The following is a 14,268-nucleotide window of genomic DNA, read 5'->3' as shown; positions in this document are numbered from 1 at the left end:
AGAGAAGGGAATCACAGGAAAGAAAAAAGTCAGGAGGTGGCTGAAAGACTGGAAGACCTAAGAAGAGTTCAGGGTTGAAGGCTGAAGAGCAGGTTTGGTGAGAACAGGAGAGGAACAAGATCTGGTCAGAGAATAGTATTTTGCAGTCTCCTCTAGATCATGTTCCAATTCTGCCTTGATCCTTTCCAAAACAAACTGGAAACCAAAAACCTAGGTAGGCAGGGGATTTATGTATGAGATTCCTATACCAACATTTTTTAAAAATCATAAAACAGCTCTATTCAGATATAATTCACATATATTACATTTGTTAACCATCCACCAATTTAAATATTTTTACTATTGTAATTAAAAATACCTTGGGTGAAACACTTTTGTGCTTCTCACTGTTCACATTTAACAATTTTTTTGGAAGGGATTCATATAAGTGAAATTACTGAATTAAAATATATGAACATAATGTTCTTGAAGTACATCATCAAGAGGAAGACACTATTTTAGCCACCAAGAATTTGCTTCCTACAAACTTTTAAAGTTTTTAAAAATACTACTACACATTAACTTTTAAAATTTTTAACAATATTTAAAAAAAATCTATGTCAACACATTTATATCTACCTTATCTTTTTAAATCACTGCACAGTAATTCATTTTGTAATATTATCACTTATTTAACCAACTCCCTCCTATGTTAATAATTAGATTATTTTTTGTTACATTTAAAAAAAAACTTCACTGAACATTTTCTAATATATCTTTGCACAACTGGCCTATTTTCTTGTGAAAAAATATTTAAGTGAAATTGCTGGATGAAATAGTGTTGCCGTTGTTTTTTTTTTTTTTAAAGCTTTTGATATATAACTCTAGCCTGTCCCCCAGATAAGTTGTACCATTAAGACAGACTACCACCTGTAGTATAAATCAGATGGTTCAACCCATGAATATCACCTTTTCTTTATCATCTTTGCCACTCTTATAAGGGGAAATTGAAAACTTATTTTTAAATTTACATTATAAAAATTATAAGAATCAATACTTTCACGTACATATAGACTATTTATATATGTATGTCTATGTGGAATTCTCTTCATATCTTTTAAAAAGAAAAGCAGGCTCAAAATGGTGTCACTTATACCAAGTCACCAAACTGGGGCTTAATATCTAACCCAAGTACAGTTTCGACCTCCCCCCAAGAAATGTAAGTCTTAATCGGTCAGTCAGAAAATTTCTGATCAGCATCAATAGGAGTCTCACGTGGGGCCTATCCATCCCCCAAAAGAAAATGAGGTAATCCACCTAATGAGACCCTCTGCTCTTTCCATAAGGGAAGGTGATGGATCTTGCTTGAAATAACCCTTTCTTTTCTTTTGCTAATAACTTCTTGCCACACCCTCCTTCCTAGAAAACCTATCCATTTTGTACAATGCCTTGGAGCTGCCCTCCACTTGCTAGAATCATTTAATAACATTGATTAGATCTTCAATTTTATCTGGTTGAAAAAAATTTTTAACATATCCTTTGCCCATTGTTTTTAAACTGGGAGGTTCATGTTTTTGTGTAATTTGTAAGATCTAGTTACACACAATAAAGAAATTTTAAGCATTCTGGGTGAACAGGTATGAGAAGTACTTTCCCTGAGCTTGTCTTTTCCTTTGTGTTTCTTGATGTAGTAAGGATTTTAATGTATTCAAATCTATCAATCATTTTCTTTGGTAGGAGAAGTAGAGAGGAAAACAGGATTTCTTAGGAAGAAAAAACTGTTCATTTTCCAAAGCTGTTTCCTATACTGTCCCTCCTTACTCAAATGAAAACATGTATGAATCAAAAAAATTGTTTCTGAAAGATTAACTCAGACTATATGAACATATAAAGGACTGTAGAGTGTCTTTTAATATTACCTTGGTATCACTTACTTTCTCAAGAATGCCTCTAAGAATGTAAGAGAATTTTACCCTACTATCAGGAGAATTTCATTAAAGAATGAAAATGAAAAATCTAATCTACATGCATTCTTGTTAATTTGAAAAATGTCAAATTAATATGAGAAATACATGAAAAAGTTCTGGAAATTCTTCAGATTTCCAGAGCCAGGCCCCAACACGTATCACAGATGACTAGCTTCCTATAAAGGAAGTGTGAACTATCAAATAAACTCCATTTAAGGAAAATAATACTTACTATTCCAGAACTAAAATCATTTCTGATGGAGTTTCATAGACTTCATGTAAATTAATGACCCAAGGATTATCCTGTGCTAGTTCAAGAACAGCAATCTCATGAATTATTTCCATTCGACAATCTTGGCCTTTTCTTCTTTTTCTCATGAACTTTGCTGCAAATTCTTTTCCAGAATCTTTCTTTATACATTTCCTCACCACTGCAAATTTCCCCCTAGAATTAAACAAAAACATTCACTGTTAAACTTGACAACTTTCTAGAAATGGTAATAATTTTAATAAAACTTCCAAATACTCATCAGTGGATATTCAAATTTAGATTATATTCAAACACAAAAGCAGCACTATCATTTAGGAATTTAATAGGATACATCTATCTATAATAAAATGTAACTGCAAATCTGCAAAATTCCTTCTAAACAGAGGATAACCAAATATTAAACTCAATATTTTTGTAGCTATACATAATTTAATTTGTTACACATTTATACATAAGAATGATTTAAATCTTTTAAAAAGCCACTTGACTTGTTAGAAACTAGTTATCAGAACTCCTAAAAGAATTGAATTGACTCTAATACTATAATCTTCCAAAATTAAAAAAGTTAGGGATCTCATTTATATATTTCAACTACAGCATAGCTGGAAATGCCTTGTTTTCCTATAAAGACAGATACAACACACATTATTTTGATACGTTACACTATCATTTGTTATTAAACTAATAAAGCAAGTCACAGGGGAGTCAAACTAAGCAAACTAAGGGTATGAGCTCTGAAATCAGATGTGAGCTTGAATCCCACAAATAGCTCTACAGCTCACAGGACATATAACCTTGGGCAATTTATTTAACCTTTTTAAATCTCATTTTCCTTATCTGTTAAGAGGACACACTGGAATCCAGTTCCTAGGGTTGCTGTGAGAATTCAAGTACAAACACAAATCAATTGCTTAGCATGGGACTTGCCACATGGTAAGTGCTAAATAAAATATTATTAAACAAATCATTGATTTGTGATAGTCATCACCCATAAATACCCAATCTTTATACTGGAAGGCAACTTAGAAATCACAGGGTTGTTTATTTTTTAACCTATTGCCAGATGCCAATGCCTTCTTTCAAACTGTGAAGCAGTCTCTTCCACTCCTGGGTACATTTTTTGAAAATTAATTAATTTTGAGAAACGAGAGAGCGCGCGCATGAGTGGGGGAGGGGCAGAGAGAGAGAATCCCAAGCAGGCTCCGCACTGTCAGGGCACAGCCTGATGTGTGGCTTGAATCCAAGAACTGCGAGATCATGACCTGAGCTGAAATCAAGAGTCTGTCACGCAACTGACTGAGCCACCCAGGAACCTCATTAATAAGTTTTCATGACAGGCCTAAAGTGAAGGGTTGTTAAGTCTGGGTCTTTTGCTGAACAGTATAGAAAGACGTTTCTTTCCTGAATTTCAAAGACCAGTTTGTCAGGTATTGATTGCAGCTAACATGATCTGTTAACTGCCACTCCCTTTTCCAACTTTCAATCATTCTTTAACCCCATAAAGGTTTTTAAGACTTTCTCACTATCACGCCTCATCAGAACTGCTGATAAAATAAAACATGCCAACCAAATTTGAAGCAACCTACTTCAAGTACAACTGAATCAAAGGGTTGCATGATTATTATTTTGTTAATCCAATATTGCTTTAAAAAAAAACTTGACAGGTTTTTCATAGTTCATATTGGGCTGGTAAATAAACCACCTAGATCTTTTTCCTTTTGAAAATTTTCAAGCTGGTGTACTCATACTTTATTTAAAGGCAAGGTTTTCATTTGTTCTGTTAAATTCTAATTTCTAGGTTCAGCCCCAGCATTTGACACTACTGATGTAATTTTGAGTACTAATTCTTCCTAGCTAGTATTAACCAGAAACATGTTTTTCATGCCCTCTGTATTTTTGCAACCACCACAAATAAAAATGTTAAATGATACATCCTTAGGCATAGACCTCTCTAGCTGTTCAAATAAGTAACAATCTACCTAACAGCACCCTTGTTCAGATCAAAGTTCTTTTTGTTCACAAAAATGTGAAAGATTTCTACAGATGCTTGGAGGGATTAAATCATAAACATATTCATCACAGACTAATGCCTCCTTTTATTTTACCCTACAAAATCATTAAACTAACATTTCCATCAAATTTTAAGTGTTTATTTTGAGAGAGTGTGCACTTGAGTGCAGGCGCGGGGGAGGGGCAGAAAGAGAGGGAGAGAGCCCAAGCCCAATCAGTGCTGTCAGGGCAGAGCCCAACCTGAGGCTCCATCTCATCATGAGATCATGACCTGAGCTGAAATCAAAAGTTGGACACTTAACCGACTGAGCCACCTGAGCACCCCTCCACCAGATTTTAAAAGGTTCCTAATGACCTTTGGGTTCTTTTGAGAAAAAAAATCATTAATAACATGACTTATTTTAATAGCTGTGAGAAGTTTTAAAAGAAGAGAAAAAAGAAAGGTTCATTTGTAGAAAACTGACCAACATATATAACTGATAGCAAGCATATGCCTGGTATATCAGAAATAACTCAGTTGAACTTGCCTTCAAAATATTCCCACATCAAACATACCAATGTTTACTGTTACACACTTAAAATTCCAGGCAATACAGTACTCTGCAGTTAAATAAAACACTACTTAATATCTGGCCAGAATGTGTATTTTTTTAATGTATATTTTTGAGAGAGAGAGAGAGAGAGCGCGCGAGCACGCGCTTACAAGCACGGGGGAGGGGCAGAGAGTGACAGAGACACAGAATCTGAAGCAGGCTCCAGGCTGTCTGCACAGAGACAGACGCGGGGCTCGAACCCAGGAACCATGAGATGATGACCTGAGCCGTAGTCGGACCCTTAACCGACTGAGCCACTAGGAGCCCTGAGAATATGTATTTTTGAATAGATAGGGAGACTAATGACCCAACAGAGAAAAGGATCCACACACATCACTAAACTGCAAACTCTGGAAGCCCTTCTTCCAGAAGAGCTATTGCTAAATTCAGGGACCAGAGGCAAATACAGGGAAGAAACCCAGATGTATTTGACATCTGGGGCCATGCAACTGTTTCTTAGGGTCACCAGCACAGGTCCCAGAGCTCTCTTCCTACACCAGTGACTACTCTTGACATCATCTTTGTTTCTGTGGAAGCAATCCTCACAGTTTTAGTTTTATTCTTCCCACTGTGTCATGCACTATATTGGGAGTCAGCAAACTTCTATTAAGGGCCAGACAGAAAATTTTCTTTTGCTGGTTTATGTTGCCACTGTTCAAGTCTGCTATTATAAAATGAAAGCAGACATAGACAAAAGGTAAATTAATGGGTGGATCTGGGTTTAAAAAACAAAAAACAAAAAACTTTAGGGATACTGAAATGTGAATTTCACATAATTTCCATGTCATGAAATATCACTCTTCTGATTTTGAACCATTTAAAAAATGTAAAAATCATTCTATACAGCTTGTGAGCCTCACAAAAATAGGTGGCCAGCAGTAGTTTGCCAATCCCTGCATTATTCCACACTGAAGAAACTCGTCCATCATTCTGATACGGAAACTGAGAGTAAGACAGCAGATCATGAAAGTTTTGATGAAACTTGTCTTGCCTTCATTTCTAAATGACTGGTGCAATGAGTAGGGAACTCTTAAAACTACTCAAGGAGGAGTCCAAAGGAGATCAAGACATTTCTGGAACTATTCTTTGTGTAGAGCAACACAGTACACAGGAATGTGAGATTCAGCATTCAAGGTGAGGAGTCCTAGTGAACACATCAAGAATTACATTATCACAGCACAGCCCACAAGGATTCTAATATGTATGTTTCACCACAGCTTCATGGCAAAAATTGTGATTGTACCTAATCCTTTAATTTTAGGTTACTGAGACAAAGGCATAAAAATAAATGTTTCTCTGACACTAAGAGCCAGTTATATACAGACTTGAGGTAGATAAGATTCAAAGGACATAAGATGTTTGTTGCTCATCTACTTTATCTATTTAGCCAAAATTCTTCCTGGACTACATAGTTTTTACAACTTCCTGAGCTCTTCATCTACTTCACAAACATCTATGGTTCACTATTACACACTGAGAACCAGGTTTTCATTAAACAGTTTTGGGGGGAATATAAAAAAAATCAATATATTTCAGAATTACTTAATGATAATATATTGCAGAGCGGTGGTAAAGGAAAGATACATCAACAATTATTACAAGAGAAAGTGACATCTGAGTTAGACACCAGTCTAAGCTTCCTAAGAACAAGGATTAGGTTTTAGTTAACTTTGCATTGCCAGTGCCTAAGTGGTAAAGCTTAGGAAGGCATGGTGAGCATCTCTAAGTATGTATGACATGCTAAGGAGTTTGAGCTTTCTCATGGTAAAAATGAGTACATTAGAATTTTTAAAATAATTGTTTTTAAAAGATAATTCCGATAGTGCTGTGAAGAGTGTATTGCAAAATGTTAACAAGAAATCAGGGAAACCAAAAAAATAATTCAAGGCAGTGGGACTCAACTAAAACAGCAGCAGTAGAAGCTAGGAAAAGACAATGCATTTAAAAGAAGGTCAAGGCTCATTAGCACCCCTGGAATTGCAGGCAGAGATGAGGGGAAAAGAGAAAAGTAGAAGCAGAGGACAACCTGTAGATTTTTACCTGAATACTGGATAAATGTGGTACCATCAACTGAGACGGATTATAAGAATGGTATGGATAAGGGGATAATGTCTTAGGTTTTGGATGGGAGAAGTTTTATTTACTGGATGGATTCCAAATATAAGTTCCAGTGCTGTCTTATAGACAAAGGTGAACAAATAATAGAATACATAAGGTTTAGTCAAAGATCAAAAACTGGAGATGCTAATTCAAGTGGTATATAGAGGAAGCAAAATAAAAGTGATCTCTGAGGTTCTGGGTTTGGTTCTAGATTACAATAAAGTGCTTTGTTTATATAACTGTATTATATTATTTAAGTTGGTCTGACATAGTACAATTTGTTCACTACGCCTGTCTCCCTAGCTAAACGGAGTTCCCTAGCGAGACCTCCCTTATCATTCATCTTTGTATCGCCATAGTGCCCTGCACATGGCAGGTACTCAAACAGGATATCAGCATGCTGAATATATACAACTGTTCTTGTTAGTTTATTAAATAAAAGTTCTAAGGCAACTTAATCTCATAAAGTTTAATATCTTAACCACATTAGACTACTTGCTATGCCCTCTTTTATTGACTTTTTCTGCCACTGTGCTTATTTATTTTATTGCCAAAGGCGAGAGGAATATCTTTCATCACTACTACTGAAATTCCATCCATTCTTTAAGGCTCAGCTCAAATGTTATTTTCCCCATAATATTTTCCCATGTAGCATGTCACCTTGCTGATAAAGGGACTAGTGATTGATTTGTTACATTTGAGAATAATTTCCAGAGCCTAGTAAAGTGCCTTATGTGCTTAACATATAACATTTACTTAATAGCACTGGAGTAATACCTTAAATGTAAAGAAGTTCCATTCAAGAAAGACCTAGAATATATTCTACCTGTCTTCTTTACCTCGGAAAGGAAAACAACAAAACCCAAAATGTCTGTTGACTCTAAGTATAAAAATTCATTGAGTCCATCAGACCAGATATCACCATGAGTAACAAGAACTGGCAGGGCTTTGAAAGTCAGACTTTTAAATTCTGGCTAATAAATGTGTATGTAATCTGAGGCAATTTACTCAACATTTCTGAGCCTTAATTTAACCTCATCTGTAAAATGAGGTTGATGACACTTACCTTGCAAGACAGTAAAGACTAAACAAAATTACATCTCTATAGTGTGCAGCATTCAGAAAATGATCAGTAATCAGTAGCAACTTTTATTGTTTGGGGCACTAAACTCAGTTCTACAATAATGATAGTAATTTGTAAAAAAGAATCCTAGAACAGAGGAGTTTTGAAGGTGGTCTAATTTGAACTCTCTACTTGATGCAAAAGTTCCCTCAATAAATCTAGTTCCTTCTTTACCTGAATAGGTGAATCAATGACAATACCTACTTAGCTTTCTAACACACTTGGCTCAATAATCCGACTGTATAAAATTTTGTTACTTATGGCTTTGTAAAAAGGCTGAAATTCATTAAATCTTTAGGTTTTTGCATTTTAAATTACGATTTTAACTTCATAAGCCCGAACTTTTTAAAATTAAGATAGGTGACTTAATGAAATATTTCTGCCTTAGAATACAAGCCATACTTCCTAAGTAATTCCCGTTGCTGAACCACATACATAGCCAATTTTTTAAATCCATCCAAAAATATCAGATTACACACAACTATTGGTAAATATTCTTCAAACTAATACCTAGTAGCCAGGAAATCTTAAATAAGAATATCCATCCTAAAACAAGGCAATTTCTACATGGATATTATTTAATAAGGGTTTTAATTTCTAAAGAAATTATGACTTACAATTTATGACACATGCTTAAGTAGCTGTAACATACAAAAACCTGAAGCCATTACCTACAGCCATGAATCCAGGTAAAGAACACACAGTTCTTGAAATACACCTGCCCCTGCATCTGCTTCAGCTTGAACATTCTCTTATTCTCTGATAAAAATCCTTCCTTGTTCTTGTTACTCTCAACTGCTTTGAAGAGAAAGCTACAACATCCCTACCCACCATAAGGCCCAAATGAAGAGGGAACTATAAATGAGGAGGGTGGTCTAATTTGAACAAACACAGGGTTTGTCCCAACGTGGAGCTCATAAAAACTCTGGGAAAATGCTTTAGCTACAAGATAGACCTCAGATTATTCTCTGAGAAACATCCATGACTTCTATAATGGCAGGGATTTCAGAGTCCCAGCTAAGCGGTCTATCATAAGAATCAATTTCTGCCTTGGTTTTCTCATAGAAAATGGGATTTACCAAACATGCATGTGAGGAGAATTAAATAAGATAATGCATGTGAAAGCACTTGTGTAACTGTACATTTATGTAGTACTCATTCAGCAGAGAATTCATCTCTTTTGTCCCAAAGGGAAATTCAACTGTCAGTATATAATATAAAGAAAAAATATATTCTTTTGGTTTTAAAAATCCTTTTTTAAAGATAAAATTTATGAATACATCAAAAAATGTTAAAGTTGAGGATTAGATGAGATCACATGCAAAGCAAATCAGTCAATGTGAAATTACTATAATTTTAAATTTCTAGAAACCTCTTTTTGTTTCTGTACTCTCAAACTCAAGGAAAATCAACATTATGAAAATATTCTCAGAACCGAAGGTCACGTCTCCCACATCTATAATCATTAATGTGGTTTACACTGGCACATATCCTGCCTCAAGGAAAGGCAACAAGCTTTATGAATAACAAGTCAAGCTTTTAGCAACAAAAGAAAATTTTACATCATATATTTACCCACATTTAGGTTGCTATGGACTCTGTTGGAGACATGAAAGAATGTGACATTTCATAAAATAATCAACATCACATCCTATCATTAGATGGATATAGAACGAATATTGACCATTTCAAAAATCCTCTTCAACCATTTCACTAAAAGCTTTAATTTTCTGTAAGATAATGGTAACTCCTGAAAGAACTCAATTTCTTTGTTTGAACAGTTGGCTCTTCACTCTTCAACATTTTTGACTAAATGAAAGACCACAGAATATAATGTCCTAGGAAAACCTTAAGATCTATTCCTCATTAAAATGTAACACAGATAACTTTGTAAGTTCTATATCAGGAGAGGCGTTATATCAGAAATGCAACCACAGTTTATAGTTGGAAAAAGAGACAACTTCATTACTACTGAAAGGCTTATGAATTAACACTCAATTATGTCAGAACCATAATATACAGGCAAAATTTGTAAACTTGGAACAAAGATTGTTTATGACACAAAACGGAACTCTTGCTTCCTGAGAGTTCCAAACAGTTCCTCTACCTTTTGCAATTAGATTTCATCACTTTTGCCATAGAGAGAAGCATGAAGTTGTGCAGGTTTTCTTGTTTTGGCTTTCTGGTTACATTAAAAATAATGTACATTTATTGTTACACAATGAATTATATTTATTGAGTCCTCCTCCTAAGGCAGGCACAGACTTAGTGCTATAAACACGTGTTCTATTTAATTCTCCCCACAACTCTAAGTCAATAAATGGTTAGGTAACTCACTCAAGTGTACATAACTGGTAAGTAAAAAGCTAAGATTCAACCACAGACCATCAGACTCCAAAGCCCATGTTCTTCACCACTGCATTAAACTTCCCTGTGATCAAAAAAACAAAAACAAAAAACAAAAAAGGAGGAGGAGGAACCAAAAAGAAACAAATAATTTTGTTTTGCAACTTTAGATTTTTTTTTATATCAAGTATCTGCATTGTTCTGCTGCTTCAGGAATTATTACTTGCGTAAAGAAATTTACATAAGCAAATATGTATAGAAGATAAACACCTATAGGCAAGTGAATTGCATAATGCAGATAAAAACAAGAGTTGAAAGGAACATTCCTAGAGGAATCAGTAGCAACACCTGGTAGGGCACAAATCAATTTTTTCAGATTAAATCATTCATTTTAAACTCTACAAGACAGTGCTTGCCACCTGAAGATCTTTCAGTTTTGTAATACCAGTTTTCCTTTTGTAGAATGAAGCCAGACAAGCAAATAATAATGGAAAGTCTTAGTTTTCTTTCTTCAAGAGATCAGGGCTACTTCAGAATGTCTGGAATTCTGATGAATTAGAATACCTAGCTGAGTAGGTCCCTAGGTCTTCCCTGTCATATTTAAAGTGTGCACAGATCCAGTTCATCAGTGCCTGCCACAGTCAAGCATTACCTCTTATTCTGACGGATGTTTTTCCTTTTGTTAACATTTGGAATAAGTATGACATTTTAAAATGGTAGGATCCCCTCCAAAAACAAACAAACAAAAAACCCAAAAACAAAACCCAACCAACCAAACAACAACAAAAAAGCTACTTTTTAAAAAATGTTTATTTATTTATTTTGAGAGACAGAGCATGAACAGGGAATGAGCAGAGAGAGACACAGAATCCGAAGCAGGCTCCAGGCCCGGAGCTGTCAGCACAGAGCCCGATGCAGGGCTCCAACGCACGGATCGTGAGATCAAGACCAGAGCCGACGCCGGACGCTCAACCGACTGAGCCACATAGGCGCCCCACAAAAAAGCTACTTCTACACGCTACCTTAACATTTGTAAGGTAGCATATTTTCGATACTTTTTGTAACCAATGTTACAAGACTCTCCTTTTCCAAGACTCCAGAGGAAGGCCGTCACAATTGTCAGGCCCTTTCCCCATCGCAACATGGTGTTATTTTGCAACAACAACCACCATTTCTTGAAGGCTATGTGCCAGGACCTGCAGCACGTGCTTTACAGGCATCTGCACAACACCCCCCACGAGACAGGTACCGTCATTATAGGATTTTATGGGTGAAAAACAGGAGGCTGGGGAGTCTAAGTCACCCACTCAAAGGCACACATGACAAGCAGGCCGGGACTTAAACTCAGGTCGGACTCCAAAGCCGACGCTCTCGACAACTTCTCCAAAGTGTTCGAAAGCAAAAAGGAAGTCAGTCCTCAGGCCCCTATCACTGGATCATCCCTCTTCACACAAAAAGTGAAGTATCCAAACAGGCTTCGCCGTTTACAATTTTAAAAGACCGAATCAAGAGCGGCGTGGGGAGGAGAAGGCTAGGGCCAGCTCCCAGCAGAGTAGAAAGAGCGAGGGAAGGACAGGCGTCTGTGAACTTAACAGCCACAAGGACCTGAATATTCTAGAAGTAAAACAGCACAAAGCCAAGGCACCGAAACTGAAGTCCGCCGAAGGCTGAGAGGTTCACACAGCACTGACTCAGAGGAAGCTGTCACGTCTGGAGCGATGCGTTCTTACAGCCACACAAGGAGACGGAGAACACGCACGAGTCGGAGGGCAAAGCCAAAGCCGCCTGCACAGCTCCGGGTCTGCTTGAGCCTCGCTGGCTCCGGGAAAAGGCGGCGGCGCAGCTCACACGCTCCCCGCCCCCCCACCCCCACCCCCGCGCTCCGCCGCCGCGAAAACACCTCAGATGCCGAGAGGGCCGGGAGCGGAGGCAGGGGGGGCCGTCTCGGCGGCCCGCCGTTGGAGACTTTCTCACACCCGCTACCAAGTGAAAGCCGCACGGTCGCGAGAGCGCCGCGCCGGCGTCGGGAACCAGCGGAGGGCTGGCTGGTGCCACTCGACCGCCCGATATCGCCGCCCGCACCCAAGTTTGTGCCATGTCACAGAGCACGCTATCGGCCCCGGCGCCGCCAAGCCACCGCGCCCGCCGGCCTCGGCACTTATCGGCCCGCCCGGCCCCCGCCCGGCCCCCGCCCTCCTCACCTGCCCAGCTCTCGGCCCGGGCTGAGGCTGTAGCCGTCCTGGAAGGGCTCGGTGCGCACGGCGGTGCGGATCTCCGTCAGCAGCCCGCGGGCCTGGGGTGGGGGCGGCGGCCGGCGCGGCGCGCCCAGACTCCGGCCCGCCCCTGAGGCGGCTGCCGAGGGGGAGCCGCGGCTGCCCGGCTTCTCCAAGGGGATCATGGTGCGCAGGCACGCTTCCTTTCCGGCCGCCCCGCTCGCTCTCAGGTGCTGGGCGGGTAACGGTCCCACCTGCAGCTCCCTCGCGCCGGCCCGAAAGACCTCCCGGAACCCGCTCTCCTCCCCTGCGCGCTTAAACTACAGCCGGCAGACTCCCGGGTGCCCCGCCCCATGCCCCGCCCCGCCAGACTCCCGGGTGCCCCGCCCCATGTCCCGCCCCGCCCCCTGGCCCTACCCCTCCCCGTCCTGTCGTGGAGCTCGCCTGCCTTCTAGAGCGCCGGTTACCTCACGCGCGCCCTCTGCAGCCGAGAAGGAGAAGGTGCAGCCTGGGGGCAGCCCTGGCCTCGGGGAGAAGAGAAACAGCACCACCCTTCTGTCCTGGCGGGGGAGTTGGTGGGGGGGGGGGGTACCCACTGCCTAAGCCAGTTAACACACCTGTTGAGAACCCGAGTGTTCCAAAACCCGATCCCTCCTCAGTGAAAGGCATATGAGTTGCCAGCTGGAGCTTTACTTTGGGCGGGTGAGGAATGGTGATGAGACTCTGATCTCAGCTGCTGTACAGCACGTGGGAGTTGGCCAGGGCACCTGGTTCCTTCATACCATTAGGAGGAAATCTGGAAGCAGGAGTTGGGATAAATATTATTAAGCCCTCACACTAGCCCTATGCAACAGACACTGAAACTGTCTGTAGTCTACTAGGTTTTTAACATGGTGTTCTCATCTGGTCTTTTAAAAAAATGTTAGGTCGGGTTTTTTAAAAGTGTTTATTTTTGAGAGAGAGAGAGACAAAGTGTGAGCAGGGGAGGGGCAGAGAAAGAGGGAGACACAGAATCTGAAGCAGGCTCCAGGCTCTGAGCTGTCAGTACAGAGCCCTACCTAGGGCTGGAACTCCGGAACCGTGAGATCATGACCTGAGCCTAAGTGAGATGTTTAACCCACTGAGCCACCCAGGTGCCCCTAAAAGGAATGCCTTAATAAGGTGTATCTCTCAAAAACGCACAGAAGCATTGTTATTGAAGTCAGGGGCGTAACAATGATACTGCCACTCCTATTCACTCCTAGTCACTCCTACTCAGCGTTGCAGTAGAGAAGGGAAGCAGTGCCATAAGACTAAAATGGTGTTAATATTAGAAAAGAAGAGTTAAAAAGGTCAAGAAGGAAAAGACAAAGTCATTAAATATAGACAATTCAATTACACTTCTAAAATATCCAAAAGAATTGACTGGAAAATATTAAAATGAAAAAAATTAAAGAAGGGTGATTAGATATAATAAAATAAAAATAAATCAACAGCTCTTTTACCTCAAAACAATATGAGGCATGCAGGATAGTGAGGATACTATCCCATTTGCAATAGAATAAAAAAAAAGCATGCAGAAACAACCCTAATAAAAATGCACAAAGCTTATTTTATTTTATAATTATATAGAATATAATTATTCTAGAAGACATAAAAAAAGACAAATAGAGATACATAATCTGTT

The 14,268-nt window shown here is 39.2% G+C and overlaps 1 protein-coding gene across 4 annotated transcripts in view; it reads right to left on the bottom strand.

Moving 5' to 3' along the window:
* STK17A (serine/threonine kinase 17a) overlaps window positions 1-12,948 on the bottom strand; it is a 41,305-nt gene extending 28,357 nt beyond the window's left edge. For 2 of the 4 annotated variants that reach the window (XM_027071589.2, XM_027071590.2), the window contains exons 1-2: window positions 12,591-12,946; window positions 2,179-2,391 (exon numbers count right to left, since the gene is read on the bottom strand). In XM_027071589.2, coding sequence (XP_026927390.1) covers window positions 2,179-2,391; window positions 12,591-12,787 — 410 coding nt within the window. In that variant the 5' untranslated portion in view covers window positions 12,788-12,946. Of the gene's footprint in view, window positions 1-2,178; window positions 2,392-12,590 lie in introns of all 4 variants that reach the window. The other 2 variants (XM_053218666.1, XM_053218664.1) reach the window with 2 other exon arrangements.
* Window positions 12,949-14,268: the final 1,320 nt, after the last annotated feature.

Source organism: Acinonyx jubatus, chromosome A2, assembly GCF_027475565.1.
Source record: "Acinonyx jubatus isolate Ajub_Pintada_27869175 chromosome A2, VMU_Ajub_asm_v1.0, whole genome shotgun sequence".
NCBI lineage: Eukaryota > Metazoa > Chordata > Mammalia > Carnivora > Felidae > Acinonyx > Acinonyx jubatus.
This window is presented reverse-complemented; position numbering and strand designations above follow the sequence as displayed.